The 19445-nt window shown below is 33.4% G+C and overlaps 3 protein-coding genes across 9 annotated transcripts in view; 1 reads left to right on the forward strand and 2 right to left on the reverse strand.

The window, feature by feature from the left end:
* Nucleotides 1-15288, reverse strand: part of LOC141458681 (bestrophin-4-like) — a 33014-nt gene extending 17726 nt beyond the window's left edge. For 2 of the 7 annotated variants that reach the window (XM_074136982.1, XM_074136983.1), the window contains exons 1-2: nucleotides 12161-12363; nucleotides 843-977 (exon numbers count right to left, since the gene is read on the reverse strand). In XM_074136982.1, the coding sequence (XP_073993083.1) occupies nucleotides 843-977; nucleotides 12161-12339 (314 nt within the window). In that variant the 5' untranslated portion in view covers nucleotides 12340-12363. Of the gene's footprint in view, nucleotides 1-842; nucleotides 978-1071; nucleotides 4311-4405; nucleotides 10381-10434; nucleotides 11370-12160; nucleotides 12364-13377; nucleotides 13520-15170 lie in introns of those variants that run through there. The other 5 variants (XM_074136986.1, XM_074136987.1, XM_074136985.1 and 2 more) reach the window with 5 other exon arrangements.
* LOC141458700 (60S ribosome subunit biogenesis protein NIP7 homolog) lies at nucleotides 12478-14294 on the forward strand. The gene is made up of 4 exons (XM_074137038.1): nucleotides 12478-12766; nucleotides 12864-13089; nucleotides 13895-14035; nucleotides 14124-14294. The coding sequence occupies exons 1-4, from the start codon at nucleotides 12627-12629 to the stop codon at nucleotides 14241-14243; spliced, it is 627 nt and encodes a 208-aa protein (XP_073993139.1). The 5' UTR covers nucleotides 12478-12626; the 3' UTR covers nucleotides 14244-14294.
* A 406-nt stretch (nucleotides 15289-15694) lies between the features above and the next one.
* On the reverse strand, nucleotides 15695-17445 carry LOC141458701 (gem-associated protein 7-like). The gene is made up of 2 exons (XM_074137039.1): nucleotides 17312-17445; nucleotides 15695-15975 (listed from the first exon to the last, which is right to left on the reverse strand). Exons 1-2 carry the CDS (start codon nucleotides 17427-17429, stop codon nucleotides 15761-15763), a joined length of 333 nt encoding a protein of 110 aa, XP_073993140.1. The 5' UTR covers nucleotides 17430-17445; the 3' UTR covers nucleotides 15695-15760.
* Between the last annotated feature and the right edge of the window lie 2000 nt (nucleotides 17446-19445).

The raw sequence follows: 19445 nt of genomic DNA on the forward strand, positions 1-19445 counted from the left end.
TCTAAAGATGAGGGGATTAATAGGGATATGCCAAAACTTCAAAGCCAAGATCATAGAAGAGACTCTTGTAAACCTAGTTTTGTTTACTGTACGAAAATTAATATAAAATGATACACTGGCAGTGGAAATTAGCAAATTTCAGTTGTCGCAAAGGAGAACGATTGTCCGAAAAGATGTAAATCGTATAAAGAACTGTGGTCATATGATGAAATCTCAGGGCTGAAACTTGGACCTTCATAGGCAGCTAATTAACTCTGGCTCAATTGCTGGGAAACGGAAATTTTCCGTGGTAACTTCGCCCCTATAGTGAATATTGGGACGAAGAGAATAAAGAAAGAATAAAAAGAATGAGGGCTAAGTAAAGACGCCCAGGTTATGGTTATGGTAAGATATTTCTACTGGGTGAATGTACAATGAGACCAAGAAAGTTGACCAGACGAATGAAGAGCATCTTGGAGGCTATGGCGACGACTGATTTGTTTGCAAGATGTAGAATTTGACTAAACTGGGCCGATTGAAAGTCAAATGCGGAGAAGAAAACAACCTACTGGATTGAGTAGAACTGTATGAAAGTAAACAAACATACCGTCAAAATGTAAGGTTTAATTTTCAGCATAGTATTTAAGTATACAAACGGATAGTTAAAATTTAAGATTTAATTGTCAGCATTTTAGGTTTTTGAGTTATGTTGCTAACAAAACACAGAAAAATTAAACACTAAATAGGAGAAGATGGAACTCCATACTTAGTTTTTGATCAACGAGCTTCATCTTACGGCGTTTTATTTAACTGTAACGGGAGAATTAATGATATATTAAGGAATAAAATAATTATTTACTTACTTGTCAGGCCAAGGAATGGCCGTGTACTGTTGCCACCATCTTCCCGCAACATAAGCCACATAGAAACCGAGTACAAACGATAGCGGGATTAAATTTATAAATGTATCACAATAAATTACTACCTTCTCGAACAATCTGTAACAAACAAAATTTTCCTGTAACTATTTTAACTGGTTATAATAACAATTTGTTCTGATCAACTTGTTATGAATCCTTGTTTATTACTAACAACTGTGCGTTGTGCACCTCTTTGTCGGCAGTAGGCATAATAAGCTATTGTAGTACATGACTTGCCGTGGTTCTCATTTCAGCGGCTTCCCATGATTACCAAGAATTTCCCTACAAAACCTTGTTGTTAAAATATAACTTTCTATTGATCAGGTATTTGAATGGAATATACCATCCCAAAATCCTCAGAACCTCCAGATTCTCTCAATTTAAGGGAAGGTGTATTGGCATGCACCACTAGAAACTGGGTATTAGCGGTCCCTCTCTCTTCCTAGAACTTCTCCAGAGAATCTGGTTATGGAGAGAAATATTTTTGGGATGAAGAATCTAAATTACGAACAATGAATTTTTTAAATAGAGCATGCTCAATGTGAATCCACAATTGATGTACCCTATTTCGCCATATAGAACATCACATTAAAAGTATTAAGTTACTGAATTGTAGGGTAATCGCGGCGCTATTTCAATAACTAGCCTAATCGCTTTAACCTGCAGAAAGAAAAATTAATAATTTTAATTCAATTATTATAAAATAAATTAACTTTCCTGGAACATACCAGAAATAAAACCACATTTGAGAAATAAATAACATAAACACTTGGAATTTCCGTTTTGGCGAAGTTAGAACTATATTATTTTTGTTTTCATGATGAAACAGAAATTCTTATAAAAATTAAAACTACATCCAAGTGAAGCTACATTTTAATTTTAACAAAAAATGAATGTTTTTTTTTTAAATAACAACTTCGTCTCTAATGTAATAATCACAGCATGTTTTTTTTTTAAATAACAACTTCATCTCTAATGTAATAATTACAGCGTTACAAATACCCGGTCGACCCCTCATATCAATAATTTATCAGTTTATTTATGGTTTTATGATTAGTAATTCGCGAAGTATTAAAAGTATAAAGTATAAGTTTAGGAAGTAGGAAAACATTTGTGGTTCGTACAGTTACAAAACAGTATAAAATTTAGTCTTAATTCACCAAAACATTAAGTAATGATAAACTTATTAATCAAACATTTCTAAGAGATTATAAAATATTTATCATCTTTATCTCCCTAAAAATTATATATGGATATCATGTGCCCGTAATTAATTCACTTATAAGATGATTCATTTTCTTATCTCGTCAACTTGGCAAAGTTTAGAATTCGTAAACGTACTCAGCTGTAAGGGGAGTACTTCCCAGGTGGTGGACTCCCAGGAATTAGGTTCTATGTTTTAGTGTCTAGCATCACACAGCCAAATAACAAGGTCGGAAGTGGGCCAGTTCATATATTTATGTATATATTCTTTCAAAAAGAATTCTTATTTATTATAAACGGAAAAACTGATAGATATTTTGTGTTTTTAACAACGATGATTTCTCTTGAAATCTAACTGATTCTTAGTTGTGCAAACTGAAAATATCAAACTATTATTAAGATCTACGTAATCATCCAAGCATTTTATCTAAGATATTAGCCACTGAAAATATGGTATGAAGCACCCTTCTTTTATCTCAATTCTCATCGATGGTTATGACTCACAACTTATGAGTGACCATTTTTCAAATAAAATATTTTTTTTAAGTGCTTCTTGATGTGGAAACCAATCATTTTTCTAAATGAAACTTTTTAAGTGGCATTTGCTTTTAATAGTTTTGCAAAAACAAAATTCTTCATAAGAAGATAATAACCTGTCTCTCTAATTTGTGTAATTATTTACTATTGAGACCAATCGAAAGAGATATCTTACTAATCTGTCATTTATTAGTAGATTAGACTAGTAGCTTTTGTGGATGTTTCATCTCGGCGAAGGTAAAGGAACAAAAAGTGATGGAGTACATATAAACAATGAACTCTGGGCTGCTTTCTTGAGGTGGGGAGATCAAAGTTTGCTTAACTGGCAGGAAGTAACCAGTGTGGTTAGAATAGAAATTGTGGATCTGTCCATTATGCAAATCTGAGGAAAAAGATATGAAAAGGAAGTCTGACAATTGGTAAGGATTGAAAAAAGGCTTCAACGCGGGTGTCTCAGTTACTAGCCTCCAATTTCGGTGGGAACTTATGGCAATATCTCTGGCAGATGAGCATTGGAAACAGGTAGTGATACATTGAAACAAGAGCAGCTATCAACATTATTTCTAGTACAAAGGAACCCGAAACGCATGGAGAGTAAAAACTGCCTCACGATGGTTGTAGAAGAAAAAAGAAACAGCCACACAATGTAACATATACTGTCCACTGCGGACTGACTGGAAATGAAGCTGCTGAACTTATGGCGATGGCAGGAGCTGAAATGAGATAGCCAAATAACCATGAGCATAGCAAGTCGCTTCATCAGTGCTGGAAGCAGAAGGTTCGCCGCAGGCAAAGAGCCGCAAAAGTAGAAGAAAAGAACTGGAAGTCCAATTACACCAGCGATGAAGGGTCCCGAGTTACCTGGTCAAGTTTACCTTGGATCAAGATGGTAGTGAAGATAGTGGTTCTGAGTCAGTTAGCTCAGAAATTGATTCCAAACGATTTTATTGGTAAAGAAAAATAAAAGGTACAAGGTATGACACTATAAAGGCAACAAATGATATGAAAAGGTTCAGTGAAAAGTCTATTGTCTAGATATCTATAAATCAGAGTGATAATAGAAGATATCCACGAATACTGAAACGAAAATTCTGTCATGAACGTACTCACCCAAAAAATTAATAAATAAAATAAGATAAAGAAAAGAGGAGTCACATTATTTTCAGACAACCAAGTCTCCTAGTACATTTATAGCCAAGTCGGCCACCAAGATGTCCGGTCGACTCTGTACGTGATTATCTTTCTCTTACAAATTAATGCAGCACAAGTTTTTTTGAAATCTTCGAAAGACTGCGGCTAATTTTCCTAGGCTTTCCGAGATATCATATCACGGATTAGCGGCTGTCTCTAAAGTACCCATTTCTTACTCTTTGTTTGAAGCCGTCCGAGGGCAGTCATAAACTTAAAGTAATTACCTTTTTATTTTATGACTTTAAGAGATTATGTTGCCTAAATTATTGTATACAACTTCAGAAACAATCTCATTAAGAAAATGATTGAGTCGTATTCTAAACGAAAGACAAATTTAAGAATTAAAAATTGGGGGCAATTATTTGTCAAACCAAAACACTCCTGAAAAAAATACTCAGTACCGAATACAGATAATTAATAAAGATACGGATTTGAGTTACATTATATACATTTTCACCAATTGGAGTATGCATTCCAAACTGTTGAAATTGAATATGTTCATTATTTTTACAAATTACAAAATAAGGTGAATGCTTAATTTTGTTTTTACTTGAAATGAAAAAAAAATTACTAACGAAAATAAACAAGATAATGTACAATGTATAAAGATAGAGAATCGTTATTTTTAGAATGCTCTCTATTGTCTGCAACTTGTCTACTAATCAAACTTCACTATAACTATTTATAATCTACAAACTTTCAATATGTTCTTGAACTTTGATATTGTTCAGTACAGTTCCATTAATTAACTAGCGAATTACCTACCAAGAGAATCTACTTTCCTCCCCCTAATGTTTAAGAGGAGATTTGAAATAATATAAAACACCTGATACAAGAAACGAATGTACATTCATATATAGTTTATTATAAACAATAGATAGGTCGTTTAGCAAATTAATACTAAAAATATAAAATGGGGATAATTAAGTAAAAATAAAAGTGAGAAGAGGCAGGGACTAGTAAATCTGCGACAAAGTAACGAAGAAATAAGAACTATTTCAGTACGAGGATGGTCATTTTGGAACAAAAAAGTTCTTTTAGATATTCAAGATGGAACAAAAAAGTTCCTTTAGATATTCAAGATGGTCTTGAAGAAAAGTAACTGCAGTGAAAAACAGAAAGAAAGTATAATGAGTTTCCTTTTTTCCTAGCAAATGATCTCAAAATCATTTCAGAAAGAAGCTATTTCTTGGAAGGTAACTTAGATAACTTACAACTTATTGACCAAAATGCTGACTGTGGTGGTGTCTGGGAGAAACGAGTAATCGGGAAAGCTGCAAAGATTACATTAGAGAAAAAAAACAACTCGGACGATGAAAGTCTCAAAGGAAAGCTAGTGATAAATCAGACGAAACGGATATCTTATTTCGCTAAGCTCAGACGGCATCTAAATAAAATAAAACGGATGGGCACGTATACGAAAAGGATAAAGGCAGCCACTTCAGAAGGTACTGTTCTGATTATACTATCTCCTGTATAACAATTTTATGGATATAATGTACATTCATTCAATATGTTTATATTATGATATAAAAAGTCTCGCGTTGCTTTCATTACAAATATAAAATACTAAATACTTTATATTTCTCAAAATGCAATAAGAAAACTCCGAAGACATTTCTGAGTTTTTGAAATTTCACCGAAAACGAACAAAATTATGATGTTCATTAAAATGAAAGGAAGTGCGATACAGTCAGGAGATTTCCTTTAAATCCTCACTAAGAAATTGAGACTCTGAAGTTTTCTTTCCTTCACGCCCTTTTGGTGTAGCAACTTCTTCCAGCCAAACATGTCAGTCCTATCTCCACTTCTTCTTGCCTCTTCGCGTTTCTTACCTCCATCATCCTCTCCAGTTGACCTAATCAAGTCAGCCTCTCACGTTTAACCATTCCTAACAGGCCCTGTTCCATTCCTTCAGATCCAGGTAAGACGGCTTTCTCCAATCATTATTCTACCTCACGAGACCAAATATCTTCTACACGATTACCTTTCAGACTCTGGGGACTCTTTCGTCAACGTGCAGATATCGTTCTCGGGATAATTGCTCATAGCGCAAGACTTTTGGCAACGGCCAGTTTTTTTTTTTTATTGCTAAATGTGCAAATGCTTCCTTCTTTCTATGACAATAAACTGGGTTGAGGATGGTGTAATTTCAAACTCATATCTATTACAATTGTACAAGAGTTATGAGACTTTTTTGCAATAACCAGTAATAAATAAATTAGAAGAAGTATGCTTTTTGCAATTCCTCAGACTACTAGATTTTAGAATAATTTTTAGTCAGCTGCCAAAAGTAAATATATTTTATTTTTCACTATTTTAAAAAACAACTACAGTTCCAATTTTATTAGATAAGAGAATTCTTAAATATTGTTACAAATATAATAATGTTTAAATCGCATACTTGTAAAGTCTTTTTTACCCCATAAAATAACACTATATGGTAACAAATGAGGTATGTAAAGATGTAGTTTGCGAGAAAAAGGCACACTGCCAAATTGAACTGTACTACTTGTTTATTACTCTAGGAGCAATTTCTTTTCTAATATTCTTCTTTATCCTTACTTTTTATTAGCGTTTTTTATTTTCTTTTTTTTTTTTTGATGGTTTAGATAAAATCGATGGTTTAGATAAAATGTCTTTGATCCTGTTCAAAATCCAAGCAGTATATTTCGTACTTTCAGTCAAAAATACACTTTTATAGAATATATACTACTCAAAAGTGATTACCAAAATAACAAATTACAATAATTAGTTAAATTAAATTAACAGAGGCGGATGTTGGTCTAGTGGTCAGATCCTCACTTCGAATCCCGCATATGACTAATTTTTATATGTTAGAAATTTTTTTTTTATAATAATGTATGAGCTTCCGCCCCCGTCTACGACACCTAATTGGTAGTTGGACGTTAAGCCCCGCCTGAAAAAATAGGCATTTTTATCAAAGACCTGTATTTTTAATTTAATAATTTTTAATGGTAATTATTGTGTTAATATTTCTTAACTAATTTGGAGTTAACCTAGATTCCGAATTACAAACGAAAATTTATTTATTATTTTCCCAAGAACTAACCTCAACAGCTTCATGAAGAAGAAGAAATGGCTGTAAAGCTAAATTTGCTGAAACCTACAAGACTATAATGCTGCTTACTACAGTACTACAGTGCAGTGGCGGCTTTGTTTGCCTGCGAAGTTACACAGTAGATATCTTATTCTATAAAAATGAACGCCGAACAGCTTAAATTATAAGTGAGAGTTATACGTACAATAGGAAAATCGTTCGATTAGCTTCCTATTTATGCTTGGATAATTGGAAACAGTCGTCTAAGAGGGGTCGAATACCAATCTGGCAAAACTGTAGAAGCTCCGATCTTTATAAATAATATATCAAAAATATAAAATATCCGAAAAACATCAATGGTTTGTCCGTCTTATGAAAATAAATCAGAATAGGAAACCCAAAAAGACTTTTACGATCACCAAGTACGGAGGTGGAGGAGAAGAAGACATAGAGGAAGTGGCTAGATTAACAGGAAAGCAAAAAAATGGGCGAAAAAGAATTGTGAGGAGAATTGGGATGACATGAGACTAGGAAGAGTCAGTATTTTTTGGAAATGGAATATAATTGTATAATTAAAAAAATAATACAGATTGATGAGATAGCATAACTTAATGCAGTAATTTTCAAACTCCGAACAGATATAAAATAGAATATCATTCATCTTTTCAATTATGATAAAAAAAGAACTTTGGCGTGCTACATGATAAAACAAAAATTATGTATGGTATGAACACGAATTGCTCTTACTACATTTCTCAAATCCTATCATCTCTGATCCCAAAAGGGAGGTTTTAATAGAATTTTCCATGAAATCGGCTTTAAATAAATTTGTAGATCTAACGAAACAATTATTACTAGGAGTCCTCACTTAGTCTCGCTATATCACCTTTTATGCCCATCTCATTCAGAGCACACTTGCCATCTTCAGTATTATTACACAAACGCTAATTTCTTACAGAAAGAGTCATATTAGCTAAGCCTCAAGGGCAAGAATAGTAAAGCTGAGAATTCAGAACACTGTGTTTATAAACACTTCTAAGAGAAATTTGATCACCAGATAATAGCGAATGTTCTGCACAAATGTGTGGGTAAGTAACAAGCAAATTTTATATTTTGTAGTACGAAGTATGAAAATCGTTTTAGCCAAACCTCAGTTTTCTAATAGTTAGATGTTGTCCTAAACTCTCGTGACAGTCGCGACGATAGTCTCAAGATGAAAAACCCAATTTCAACTTTTTTGCGATATTTAAGTAGTATTACCGGAGCAGCAACAAATGGTTCCAACTAAAGTTAAAATAGATTAGGTTCTGATAAAGTGCTTCAGGGCTAATTTCATTTTATGAAAACTTATTATGTAAATATTTCTTGTTATTTGGTCCTAGTAATTGCATTGTCTATGTATGTTGTGCATTATATGTACAAGCATTCACATCTAGGAGTGCTCGTAATGTAATGAACAGTACATGAAAACAAATACACACCGATTCGGAAAAACCACTTTTAATTTGAGGGGACCTCAAAAGGAGAAAAAAATAAATCATCTGCACTATTTCAGTGCATACATTACCTTCTCTTTTTAGTAATCATCTAAAAACGAAAACGTTTATGCTGAGAAAATCAGTTTCAAAATAATTATAAATTCAATTTTTTTTTACTAACCATAATTTATAACGGTTCAAATAAATCTGAGATCACAATGATTTGTGAATGCGCAGCTATTATCATTTAAATTTTTAAGTCATGGAAGTATTCAGTGGTGCGAATGAACCCGAACCTGGTTAAGCTGCTGACCTTCCCACATCCTACAGACCATTCAGCTTACACCCGATTCTAGGACAAGTTCTTGACAAACGGTTACTTAAGCGTATTAATCTCATATTATCGGAGTTTGGTGTTATACCAGACCACCAATTTGGTTTCAGGAGTCATCATTGTTCAACAATGTCACAGGATTGTTGATGCTATTGTTTCAGCAATGGAGAGAAAACAGTACTTGTCCGTGGGCGAAGAAGTCGCGTATTTAAATGAACCCACAGAAATTCCAGCGTGCCACGTTTACTCTCTGGTGGGGCCCCTGTCCACCTGTCTTCAACAGCAATTTTCTTCCTTTTACCTATCTGGTACGCTACCTTGGGCTCTTCATAGACAAACGACTCACGTGGAACCCACACACTAGACTTAAAAGACAAGCAATGACAAAACGTGCGAAATTGCTTTACAGACTAAATAGACGACACTTCAAATTGTCAATAGAACTCAAACGCTTAATATACAACACTATTCTCAAACCTATGTGGACTTACGGACTAGAGCTGTGGGGTTCAGTCAAACCTACAAACATACGGACGTACAGACATTTCAATCAAAACTACTCCGACAGATAGCTGACGCTCCTCTCTACGTGACTAACCTCACTTAACAACGACCTCAACATTCAATTCGTACACCAACTCGCCAAGACGAAATATCAAGGATTCAATACTGCTCTCCCTACTTGACTGGCTGTTGTAGTCTTTCGCCTCCTCTGACATTCCTGACAATCCTTGACGTAGACTGAAACGTCAATGGCCCCGAGACCTCCTTGAGGTCTGAAGACATCAACATCATAATCGGTTTCCTATAGAGAGTGCTACCGCTGGGTACTTTCTCTCCTCCTGCTCATCACGCGTCAATATATCTCATCCACCTTCTAATTTATTTATTGTATATATTTATACAGATTGTAAATAACTAAATAAATTTGAAAAAAAAAAATAAGGTGGCTAATTTTAAAATTAAATATTCTCGTACAAATTAATATGAACTGTTTCGATGGCAAGTTAAAGTGAAACGTTTTATAATCTTGGTAAAATGGGTAACTTCTTATCGTGAAAATTTTCGTAAATTCACTGTGACAAATAAATTACCGTATACAGCGAAAATACTGTATACAAATTAAATAACATGATTCGAACTGATGGGAATTACTGAAAATTCAACCTAGTTGAAACCTCCAATAAGTCTCGGATGTAGCTGACAGTTTATTCAGAATAATGTCAACCAACATAGTAAACTATTCCTCAATTTACGAACTTATTCATAAGGTGCCGCCCTCCTAAATCAACCGGTATAGGGAAGTAACTTTTAGAACTGTTTACAATCATGATATCGATTTTTCATTGCGGATTATGATCTAATAAACACAACTAATTAATTAGGTTTTTAGATGACTTTAAGCTGCTAAAAATATACGTATTACAGTGCCTTAGAATGAAAGCAGTATTAAAATCTAAATTAAATCTTTAACCTATTCGCTTTCACTACACAGACCTAACATTTTAAAAGAAAAATTCCACCCTCGCCTTCAAATTTTTAGTGCGGCGAAGTTCTACTTTACCTCCAATAATTAGCACTACTGAAAATGATTATTTTATCTACTATAAAATCTGATGCCTAGACCAATCCTACATAAGATGTTCACATAAAAACTGCAAATATTTGCTCATACTCATAAACAAGATCTCTAACAAGCCGTAGATCAAGAGTTCAAACTAAGCATACTACCTTAGCTGTTCTTTGAGGCACTGGAGTATTTTCAGCTCACAGATCGGTGTAGGACAAACCTGTCTACAGAGAAAACTCTGTAACGCCGTCCGCCAGTACCGGTCAACAGCGCACTGAAAGTCCTCAGGGCGCAAAATAAGTTGCAATTGACGCGCTTAAATTTAAGGCGCGTCAGCATGAGGTCATTGACATCTCAAATCTTTTTCGGTGCACTGGCGGCCTCCAGACAGTTCCTCTTGTTACAATATTGTCAATCACCGGACAGAGAGCAGTGAGAAGTACTTAGGAAGAGAGAATCTAGGGCAAACATTTCGATTCAAACCCGGAAACTCCACGTGGGGATCCAGTGCGCCAACCACTCAGTATGTTATAACTACCACTATTACTATTATTGATTAATTGACAATTGAAACTAAGATTCCTTCTACTTGCCAATGTCACAACAGAATTTTTTGTCTCGTTGCATATGATTCAAGATAAGCGATAATAATGAAATTGTAACCGAACTACTAGCTTACGGTCACTAGAATTAGGTACTTTATTTAATCTAAATATACTTAGTAACTTGGATTGGTTTTTATGTTTATCGATATCAATCGATTTCCGATTACATACTAAACCACAGACAACAGACTGAACATTGAACAGAATAGTTTCAAGATCTCTAGCTAAATATTGATAAACTTATTAAAAAAATCTGCTTAAGAAATACAATTAAGGGAAAATTCAGTACAATATGTGCAATTCATGTGCTAATCACGTATAAGTGATAGTGTTAGTAGAAGCCCATATCAATAAAATCACTTAGCTAAAAACAAATTTTAGAAGTTCATTAGTATCTTTAGCAAAAACAAAACCAAAAAAAGTTTAAATTAAAAATATTCAAATTGAAGAAATTAGTTTCAATCACATTTCAGATTTTCTAGAAGAAATGAAAAAGGTATTGATAGTCAAATGCTGATTACTAGAAATTTAATAGAATCTACTATAACTAATGTTGAGAAGATCATGGCCTCTTATTTTTTGAGCGGCAAATTACACTATAATTTGAGATTTTCACTCAGCGATTTTTTTTTTTGTGATTGATTTTCTTTCAAACGTTCCCGTATAACGCTTTTTTATACTAATTTAAATTTTTTCTCTTTAATAGTAAAAGGTTTTTAAACTTAGTTTCACCGTATTTAAGACGTTTCAAAGCACAGCAAAAATGTAATGTAGGCCCTAAATCAGAAATCATTTATGAAAGATTTCTGTAATAGTTTTTATCGGAACCAAAGCTACTGAACTACTCTATGATTTTTGTACTCTTCGGAAAAAGAAGAGAAGAAGATAAGATAGCCTACTAACTGTAATTACAATTAAAATTACATTACGAAGAACAAATGGATTGATTACATGGAAATGGGAAATGAAAGCAAAGCTAAATTTCAGCTCACACACACAAGCAGAATGCATAACACAAAAATAATGCAATTAACTACTTTTTCTTTAAAGAAATAACTTATTTTACGCGTACTGCGTGTAAATAACGTAGATCATTTTTGTTATGCATTCTCAAGTTAAACAAAATGCGTATGGGAGGGAGGGGTTGTCCCTGCGCTGTGCCCCAAACCAGCACCCTCACACTAAACATAAATAGCCACCTCCAAATTTGGCAACACACTGAACAATACACTTTTTCAAGCACATCTCCTTTGTTTTTTTTTTTTGCAGCCCTTCGACGAACCTCTTCTGTTCGAGTGTAAACGCGTTCCTGTAGAGAGCGCTGAGGAGGCCGAACGCGATGAGGAAGAGCAACAGTTCCCGATATATGAGCTTGTACAAGCTACCTCTCCACATGAAGAGGAGCCTGGTGAAACCACCGCTTGTAGACGAGGCAACTTCATATTGATAACTGACTGTCATATCTCATGCATGTTCCGTTCTGTGGGCCGCCTCACACTGCCATCGTATTCCTCCCTCCCTCTTCCCATTCTTGTTTTTTACGCTGAATCCCCTCCACCCAAGTTGAAGATATTTTATCACAATTTTTATACTTGAGATTATGATAGATTGAATATTCATTTCTTTAAATATTTAATTAGTAAAAATAATTGTAAAAAATTGCTAACTCAAATTTGATCATAGATTACGATCGTTGGAATGCTAGAATTTAAGGGAATTTTGTATTTTTATCAATCTACCATGTTGGCATGTTCATTAATTCAAAGAAGGTAATAAGTGTTATACTCACAAGGTTATTGGTAGTAATTTTATTTATTTTAAAGTGTACAAAGATGAAGAGACTGTCAGATGAGCGTACCAAATTAGTTTTCGAAAGAATTTCAAAATTGTAAGTGTTTTTAATTGTAATTATTTCGAAAGTAAGAATTTATTTTTTTTAGTTGTTGCTTAGTTGTTTTCTGCTTGAAATCCTATGTTCCCTCTAGCATTGGAAGCAATCTCAAATTACTTCTTGACAGACCTGATGGGCAATACTGCTTTAGAGAACAAAAAGATAGAGTTTATTACATTCCTGAATCTGTGATGAAACTGGCAGATAATGTTGCTCCAGAGAACCTCATTTGTGCAGGGACATGCATTGGGAAGTTCACTAAGACTGGAAAATTCCATTTACACATAACAGCTTTAAACTATCTAGCCCCATATGCTCAGGTATTTTATTATATTATTTTTTTGATCAGAAGTTGATTTCTTAAAAGAGCCAGACAAATTTACTCTTTTTTTTCTAGATGTAATTGGTAGTTCTCCTCTGTAGAATGAGCAGTACTCATGAATTATGCACTATATATACTAATTGAAAACTAACATAATTTTGCGTCTTTTCTCGTATAAAAAGGTATTTTTGAAAAGGGTAGATACGCAAAATATGTATATTTTTTACACAACGCATAGTGTTCTAGGTTATCAACTAGTTTACAATATTGAGGGATGTGCTCTGACCTCGTACTCCCAGGTCATCCACTGTAGTGTGAAAAAAAAATCCAGGCTTATTAAACTGGACTTTAATCCTGTTGGGAATATTTATACTTTTGTGTGGTCTTTGCTCACAAGAGTTTCCTAATTGGTTGGACGTAAAGCCCGCCTGAAAAAATAGACAATTACCTTACTTTACTTACTTTTCCTTATTATAGTGCAAATAATATTGAAAATAATGAACATAGTAAAAAGAGTACGTAGACAAAAATATACAATTAGCTGACTATTTGTGAATGTTGGATGCTAGTGTTATTAAAGCCTAGGTTTCTGAAGAATTTGCTTCAGGAAGGATGATCTTATTTCATAAAATTTAAATTCGACATGGTTCCTGATAAGCCCATGTCTACTTTTGGATAAAGAAGTTTATTTTGTATTATTATGTTTTTATTTTACTAGATTAAGTTCGAAAGGATAGAAATAGTGTATAAAAAAATGAGAAAATTTTGAAATTTAAACAAAATAAAACTTAGTCCTTTTACAGCATAAAATATGGGTGAAGCCGAATGCAGAACAGCAATTTCTTTACGGTCATAATGTTTTAAAATCAGGACTAGGGAGAATAACTGATAATACAGATAAATATCAAAATGTCGTCGTATATTCAATGACTGATGTACCCCTAGTAAGTAGTTTGCAATTTTGAATTCGAATAATATGTGTTTTGGCTAGTATATTCACCAATAATTTATGTTCGATTCTTGTTTTTCTAGGGTTTTGGAGTAGCTGCAAGAAGTACAGCCGAGTGTAAGCACGTTGATCCGCTTACAATTGTGTGTTTACACCAAGCAGATATCGGCGAATATATTAGATCTGAAGATACTTTGACATAATATGTAATTACTTGTTTTTAAAAATATGTAAATAAAATATTTTTACTCTTTCTTTTTGTTTTTAATATGGGGATGTTCTTTAGAATTCATTTCAAAAACAATCGTATGGATAAAGTGTTCTTTATGAACAGAATAATATTATTGTTCTATTGTTGATGTGTAACAAGACTATTAAGTGTAGCTAGTGGGCAGGAGTATGATGATCAACAGGATTCCTAAAGGATAAACTAGTTGCGCAGTTGCATCAGCTATTTCTGCAGAACATAATTGTATTATGATATGTGAAAATTGGATCTTAGAGGGACTGTAAATATTCAGATATCCTATAAGGCACTTAGCTCCCTGAAGAAGTAAGTTTCTCAAGGGTAATTTAACTTCATAAACAGGGTTATTAATAGTGGCATATTGAGTTCTTTATAAATTAATTCAAATCAAATCTTTTAACCCTTATATCTACTTTTTAAAGCTTCTTGCTGAGGCTTCACTCTGGTTTCTGTCGTCAGAGTCCACTGAAGACTATTATGTAAACATTTAATGTAAATTAAATTTTGCAAGTAGAGGCTATATGACCAAGTACAGATGCCAGAGTAAGTTCTTGGAATGAGGCTGCTGTAAGTGTATGTACCTGCACTAATGCGTAATTGTTATTAAATGCGTTCATTTTAGCAGTTTAGGCCCACAGAAACGAAGCAGCCATTCTCTAAAAATCTACAGGAATAAAGAAATAATCTCAGAAATTTTGCTAAGCAGAAAATAATTGAAATTAAATAATTAACAGTTCTTCGTTCTTTTATATTGCTGAGCTGTTGATACAATAGTTGCGGTGGATTTTTTTTTTTTATGCAGAAAACACCTGTACTCGATTTCTAAGGTATTTTTTAAAGGACACGAAAAAAAAATTGTTGCTCACATAGTTTGCCACCTTACCTAGTGAATGAATATTCGAATGATGATTCAATGACGCGTCTGCGAGAGAAGAGTCGAATTGTAACTATAGTTGACAGACAAAATTTTAAAGAGAGAAACAAACCATATGTCTCACTCAATCTAAGGTGTGATTTTTGGTTATCTTACTTCCCCCCACCCTAACTAATACTTCTACGCCTTGAAACCCATTTCTACTTTATCGTATGAATCACTAGATTAAAGTAATTTAAAAAATGAAGTTAACCAAATACTACTCATTTGAAAGTATTAATTTATTATTATTAGGCCTCATATTGTACTAATGAGACTCAGGCAAATATTTGCAAAAGAAAATTAATTTCATATTTATATATGCTAGGACAAAACAATCCAAAAGTTAAAAATGAAATTTTCCAACAGCATTTTTTTTTCTGAATGTTCGAAACAAATAGTAGTAAATAAAACAAGAAAAAAATAAATAAATCTCAAAATGAATTTGTGAAATAGTGATTCAAATGTTAACAATAAATTAAAAAAAAAAAGGCTGTTTACAAGGACTTAATTTATTCACAAGTAAAAACTAAAAGTAAGTACATAATATCACAGACTAGTTAATTTTCATTTAGTTCTTCACTTTCACTTAAATTAATTTTAACACAAGGCAGATGCATATTTATTACATCTGTAGTTCTTACTAGGGCAAATTTAAGATTACACATTGGTGTAACTAAATTCTTCAGAAATATATCTTGTCCATCTATGTCCATCCCATTGTATTCGGCTTTTAGTTGGGAGTTTTCCAACGTCGTCAATTCGCAAGGTGTACCTGCGAAATTTTAAATGTATTAATATGAAGGAAGAATTTAATTTTGTTTTTTATTTATTAGTTTTTTTTTTTACACTTAACCATTTACTGAGGACTAGAAAACTTTTCACTTAAAAAGTAATATATTGCTTGCAAAAATCGCAGAAAGAGGGAGAATCTATGCAGATTGAGGAGAGAATGTCTCATTGAAGTCAAATCCTCTGGGACATAAAAGATCTACAGCGGATCTCTCAGAGTGTTAGTGACTGAACACAGAATATAAGGTTGAAAGTCAAAGTGTGTATGATGGTGAGCTAGAGTTTGTTTGAGGGTGTGCTAATTGAAATGATTTCACATATCAATTTTACCTTAAGGTCCCAAGTATACGTATATGTGTGAGATTAAGTTATCAGTGCTTGTGTTGTCTATGTTGCAAGGGGTCAGCAGAAATGGTAATTTCTCCAAAGAAGCTACTAGCCCACCTCCTCCTATTGGGTAAAGGAGTATCTAATAAGAAGACGCGAAATACAACAGCAGCAAATCGAAGGTCAAATATTAGGATCTATCCTGGACATGGATCTCAATAATGTCTGGACTAAAGGAGGGTCAGAGAAGGATGCGGAAGAAAGATTACTGAGTATTTAGTCATTAATGCAATCATTCAGGATTTGGAGCAAACAAGAGACCAAAAAATCCATACATTAGGCTTTTTCATAAGTTTTAATTAAATTTTAATTTTCTAAAACAACTTTTATTTCGGGTACTTCTTAAGTTTCCTATTCTTTCGATGTGGAAATGTTTGCAGGAAAATCCGGAGCAATATAGAAATATTGATCCAAAGTTTCATGAGTTAAATCGACAGAATGACCGCATGTAAACATTATGGATGGGCATAAAGCCAGAAAAAAAAAATAGCGATGTAAAATGGAAAAAATTATCGAAAAACCAAATTTCTTACTTCCTCTGTCAACAGTTATGTTCAAGTTAATTTCAGTTAAACAGTTGTAGTCAGTTTTTTTTTTTTTTTTTTAGTTTTTTGCCTTAGTATTAAGTTCGACTTATATCGACCACGTAAATATTAATATGTTGTGCAGAGTAAACAGGCACTGCAGCCTGAAACCTCCTTTTATATATATTTGTATAAAAAAAATTGAAATTGTAAATAAACTTTTAAAATTCAAATTCAATTCAGTTAAACAACTCAAGGTAAAAAAACAGTCCAAACTAACTTCGGTTCCTTTTTTTATTTCTGATTGACACAAACCGAGAATTTTTCTTTCATCAATAATAGAACAATTATAAATCAGCTAACTGACATGCACCTCCTAAAGCAATAATATAAATCATTCATTCTTACCAACAAACCCTGAAATACACCTTAAAAATCTTTCTCTTAAAAATGCTCTAGCATCTTGCTTCTCTTCAGTATAACAGGATAAGTCGGGAGATTCTTGACAGGATTTTGCAGTTTCCATTGATGGAAATAGCCCACAACTGACGATCAAATTTTATAATTTCAGAAAACTTTAAAGTAATAAGTCACGCACTCCAATGAAGTGAACTAAATTTCCTGTTTACTACTGTTTATTAGTTATGGGACATTTGAACGAATCCAATGGTGGAACGAGTTGATTCAAATCCCTATTTTTAAGTAAAGTGATTCCGCGCAAAAAATAAAGGTAAATTAAAATGAAAATAATTAATACTGAAGTCATTTAGATGTTACACTGAAATACAATATTTAACTAACTTGAGGCTATCATTTATGAGTCACTGACATGTAACTTTCAAAATCAAACTACATCAGAATCACCTGGCAAGCTTAGAATACTGATGCTTGGAGGGGGCGTATTTCAAGATTTTTAGAAGGCTGCCAGTAATTATTTAATGACAATTTTTTATTTATTTTGTTAATTTCTTAACATTATATGTAGAGCTTTTTGGTAGGTACAGTACGCATTAAATACGAGACATTTTAAATTGCAGATATATGTGGACAATTCCAACAAAAAAAGAAGAAGCGAGAAACACTATTAGGAGAGTTCTATTGGCAAAAGCAATAACTCGGCTAACGTTCTCAGTTCTTCCGCTAAATAGTGTGTGCGCAAATAAAGTAATTAATTACAGTAGTGATCTAATCACGAGAGTGAAAATAATTGAAATAAATAATAATTTTGTTACTTTTTCACATTTCTGGCTGGATCCTTTATTTCAAACTAGAAGTTGGGTCCATTAACCTGGCGGCACTTTGGTTGAATTTTGAGACAAAACTTTTGCACCGAGCTCGAAACACATTGCACTCTTATGCACCACCAAAAAAAAATCTAAATTCGCCAAGGAAAAGCCACAATAAGCAATTAAAGTTTTTTTCCCGCCAAAAAAAATTTGGCCGGATTTGATTGAAACTTACTTCATTATGTTAAGTACACTTTGCACTCCATTGCACCACTTAAAAAAATTCATTAACTTTAATAATTACGGAGATATGGCCATTCAAAAGATCAAAGGAATTTGCCGCAAACACTGAATTTCGAACCGCGACTTAGTATACAGGTAGAGGAGAGCTAGCACCAGCTAGAACCACAAAAAAAATCTAATAAAATATGCACACATTCAGAAATATAAGGAATTAAAGTGCTAAAAAAAGCATTAACTTGGCGGCACTTTGGTGGAATTTTGGGTAAAAAATTATTGCACCCTGCTCAGAACACTTTGCACTCCTATGCACCACCAATAAAAAAGCTAGCACCACCAAGGAAAAGCCTCAATTTTCCATTTAAAGTTCCGCGCGAAATTTAAATTCAAAAAAAATGAGTCTTATTTGCGGGAAAATTGGAGCGCTTTTTTCCAAAATAGCAAGTACTAGTATTAGAACAACTAGCCCCACACAGGAAATGCCAAAAATTAGCATATTTTCAAAGTAATTTACAAATTATTCAACCGATTTTCCCGCCAACTTACCTTTAACCGGAAGTGCTCTAAATTGAATTGAAACTCATCCTATTTTGTTCATGGTAGCTAGCACCAATATGCACCACAAAAAGAAATTTTGAATTTACACTAAAAGCTGATATATTGATAATAAAAGATGCACTGACAGACGTGACCATTAACTTTGCGGCACTTTGGTGGAATTTTGAGAAAAAAATTATTGCACCCAGCTCGGAACACTTTGCAATGCCAATAATAAGCCAGCAACACAACGGAAACTGTAAAAATTCACCAATTGTACGCCAAATATAACTTTAACCGGAAGTGCCCTAAATTGAATTGAAACTCATTCCATTTTGTTCGTGATAGCTAGCACCAATGTGCACCACAAAAAGAAATTTTGAATTTACACTAAAAGCTGAGATATTGATAATAAAAGATGCACTGACAGACGTGACCATTAACTTGGCGGCACTTTGGTGGAGTTTTGAGAAAAAAATTATTGCACCCAGCTCGGAACACTTTGCAATGCCAATAATAAGCCAGCAACGCTACGGAAA

This window comes from Rhodnius prolixus, unplaced genomic scaffold, assembly GCF_049639745.1.
Source record: "Rhodnius prolixus isolate KJV_2025 unplaced genomic scaffold, Rpr scaffold_5, whole genome shotgun sequence".
NCBI lineage: Eukaryota > Metazoa > Arthropoda > Insecta > Hemiptera > Reduviidae > Rhodnius > Rhodnius prolixus.

Excerpts from the sequence above, each read along its gene's own strand:
- LOC141458701 (XM_074137039.1), bottom strand. The coding sequence starts at position 17,429 with ATGGAAACTGCAAAATCCTGTCAAGAATCTCCCGACTTATCCTGTTAT. Across the intron at positions 15,976-17,311 it reads GTGTATTTCAGGGTTTGTTG|GTACACCTTGCGAATTGACG; the intron begins GTAAGAATGAAT and ends AAAATTTCGCAG.
- LOC141458700 (XM_074137038.1), top strand. The coding sequence starts at position 12,627 with ATGTTCATTAATTCAAAGAAGGTAATAAGTGTTATACTCACAAGGTTA. Across the intron at positions 13,090-13,894 it reads ATCTAGCCCCATATGCTCAG|CATAAAATATGGGTGAAGCC; the intron begins GTATTTTATTAT and ends GTCCTTTTACAG. Across the intron at positions 14,036-14,123 it reads CAATGACTGATGTACCCCTA|GGTTTTGGAGTAGCTGCAAG; the intron begins GTAAGTAGTTTG and ends TTGTTTTTCTAG.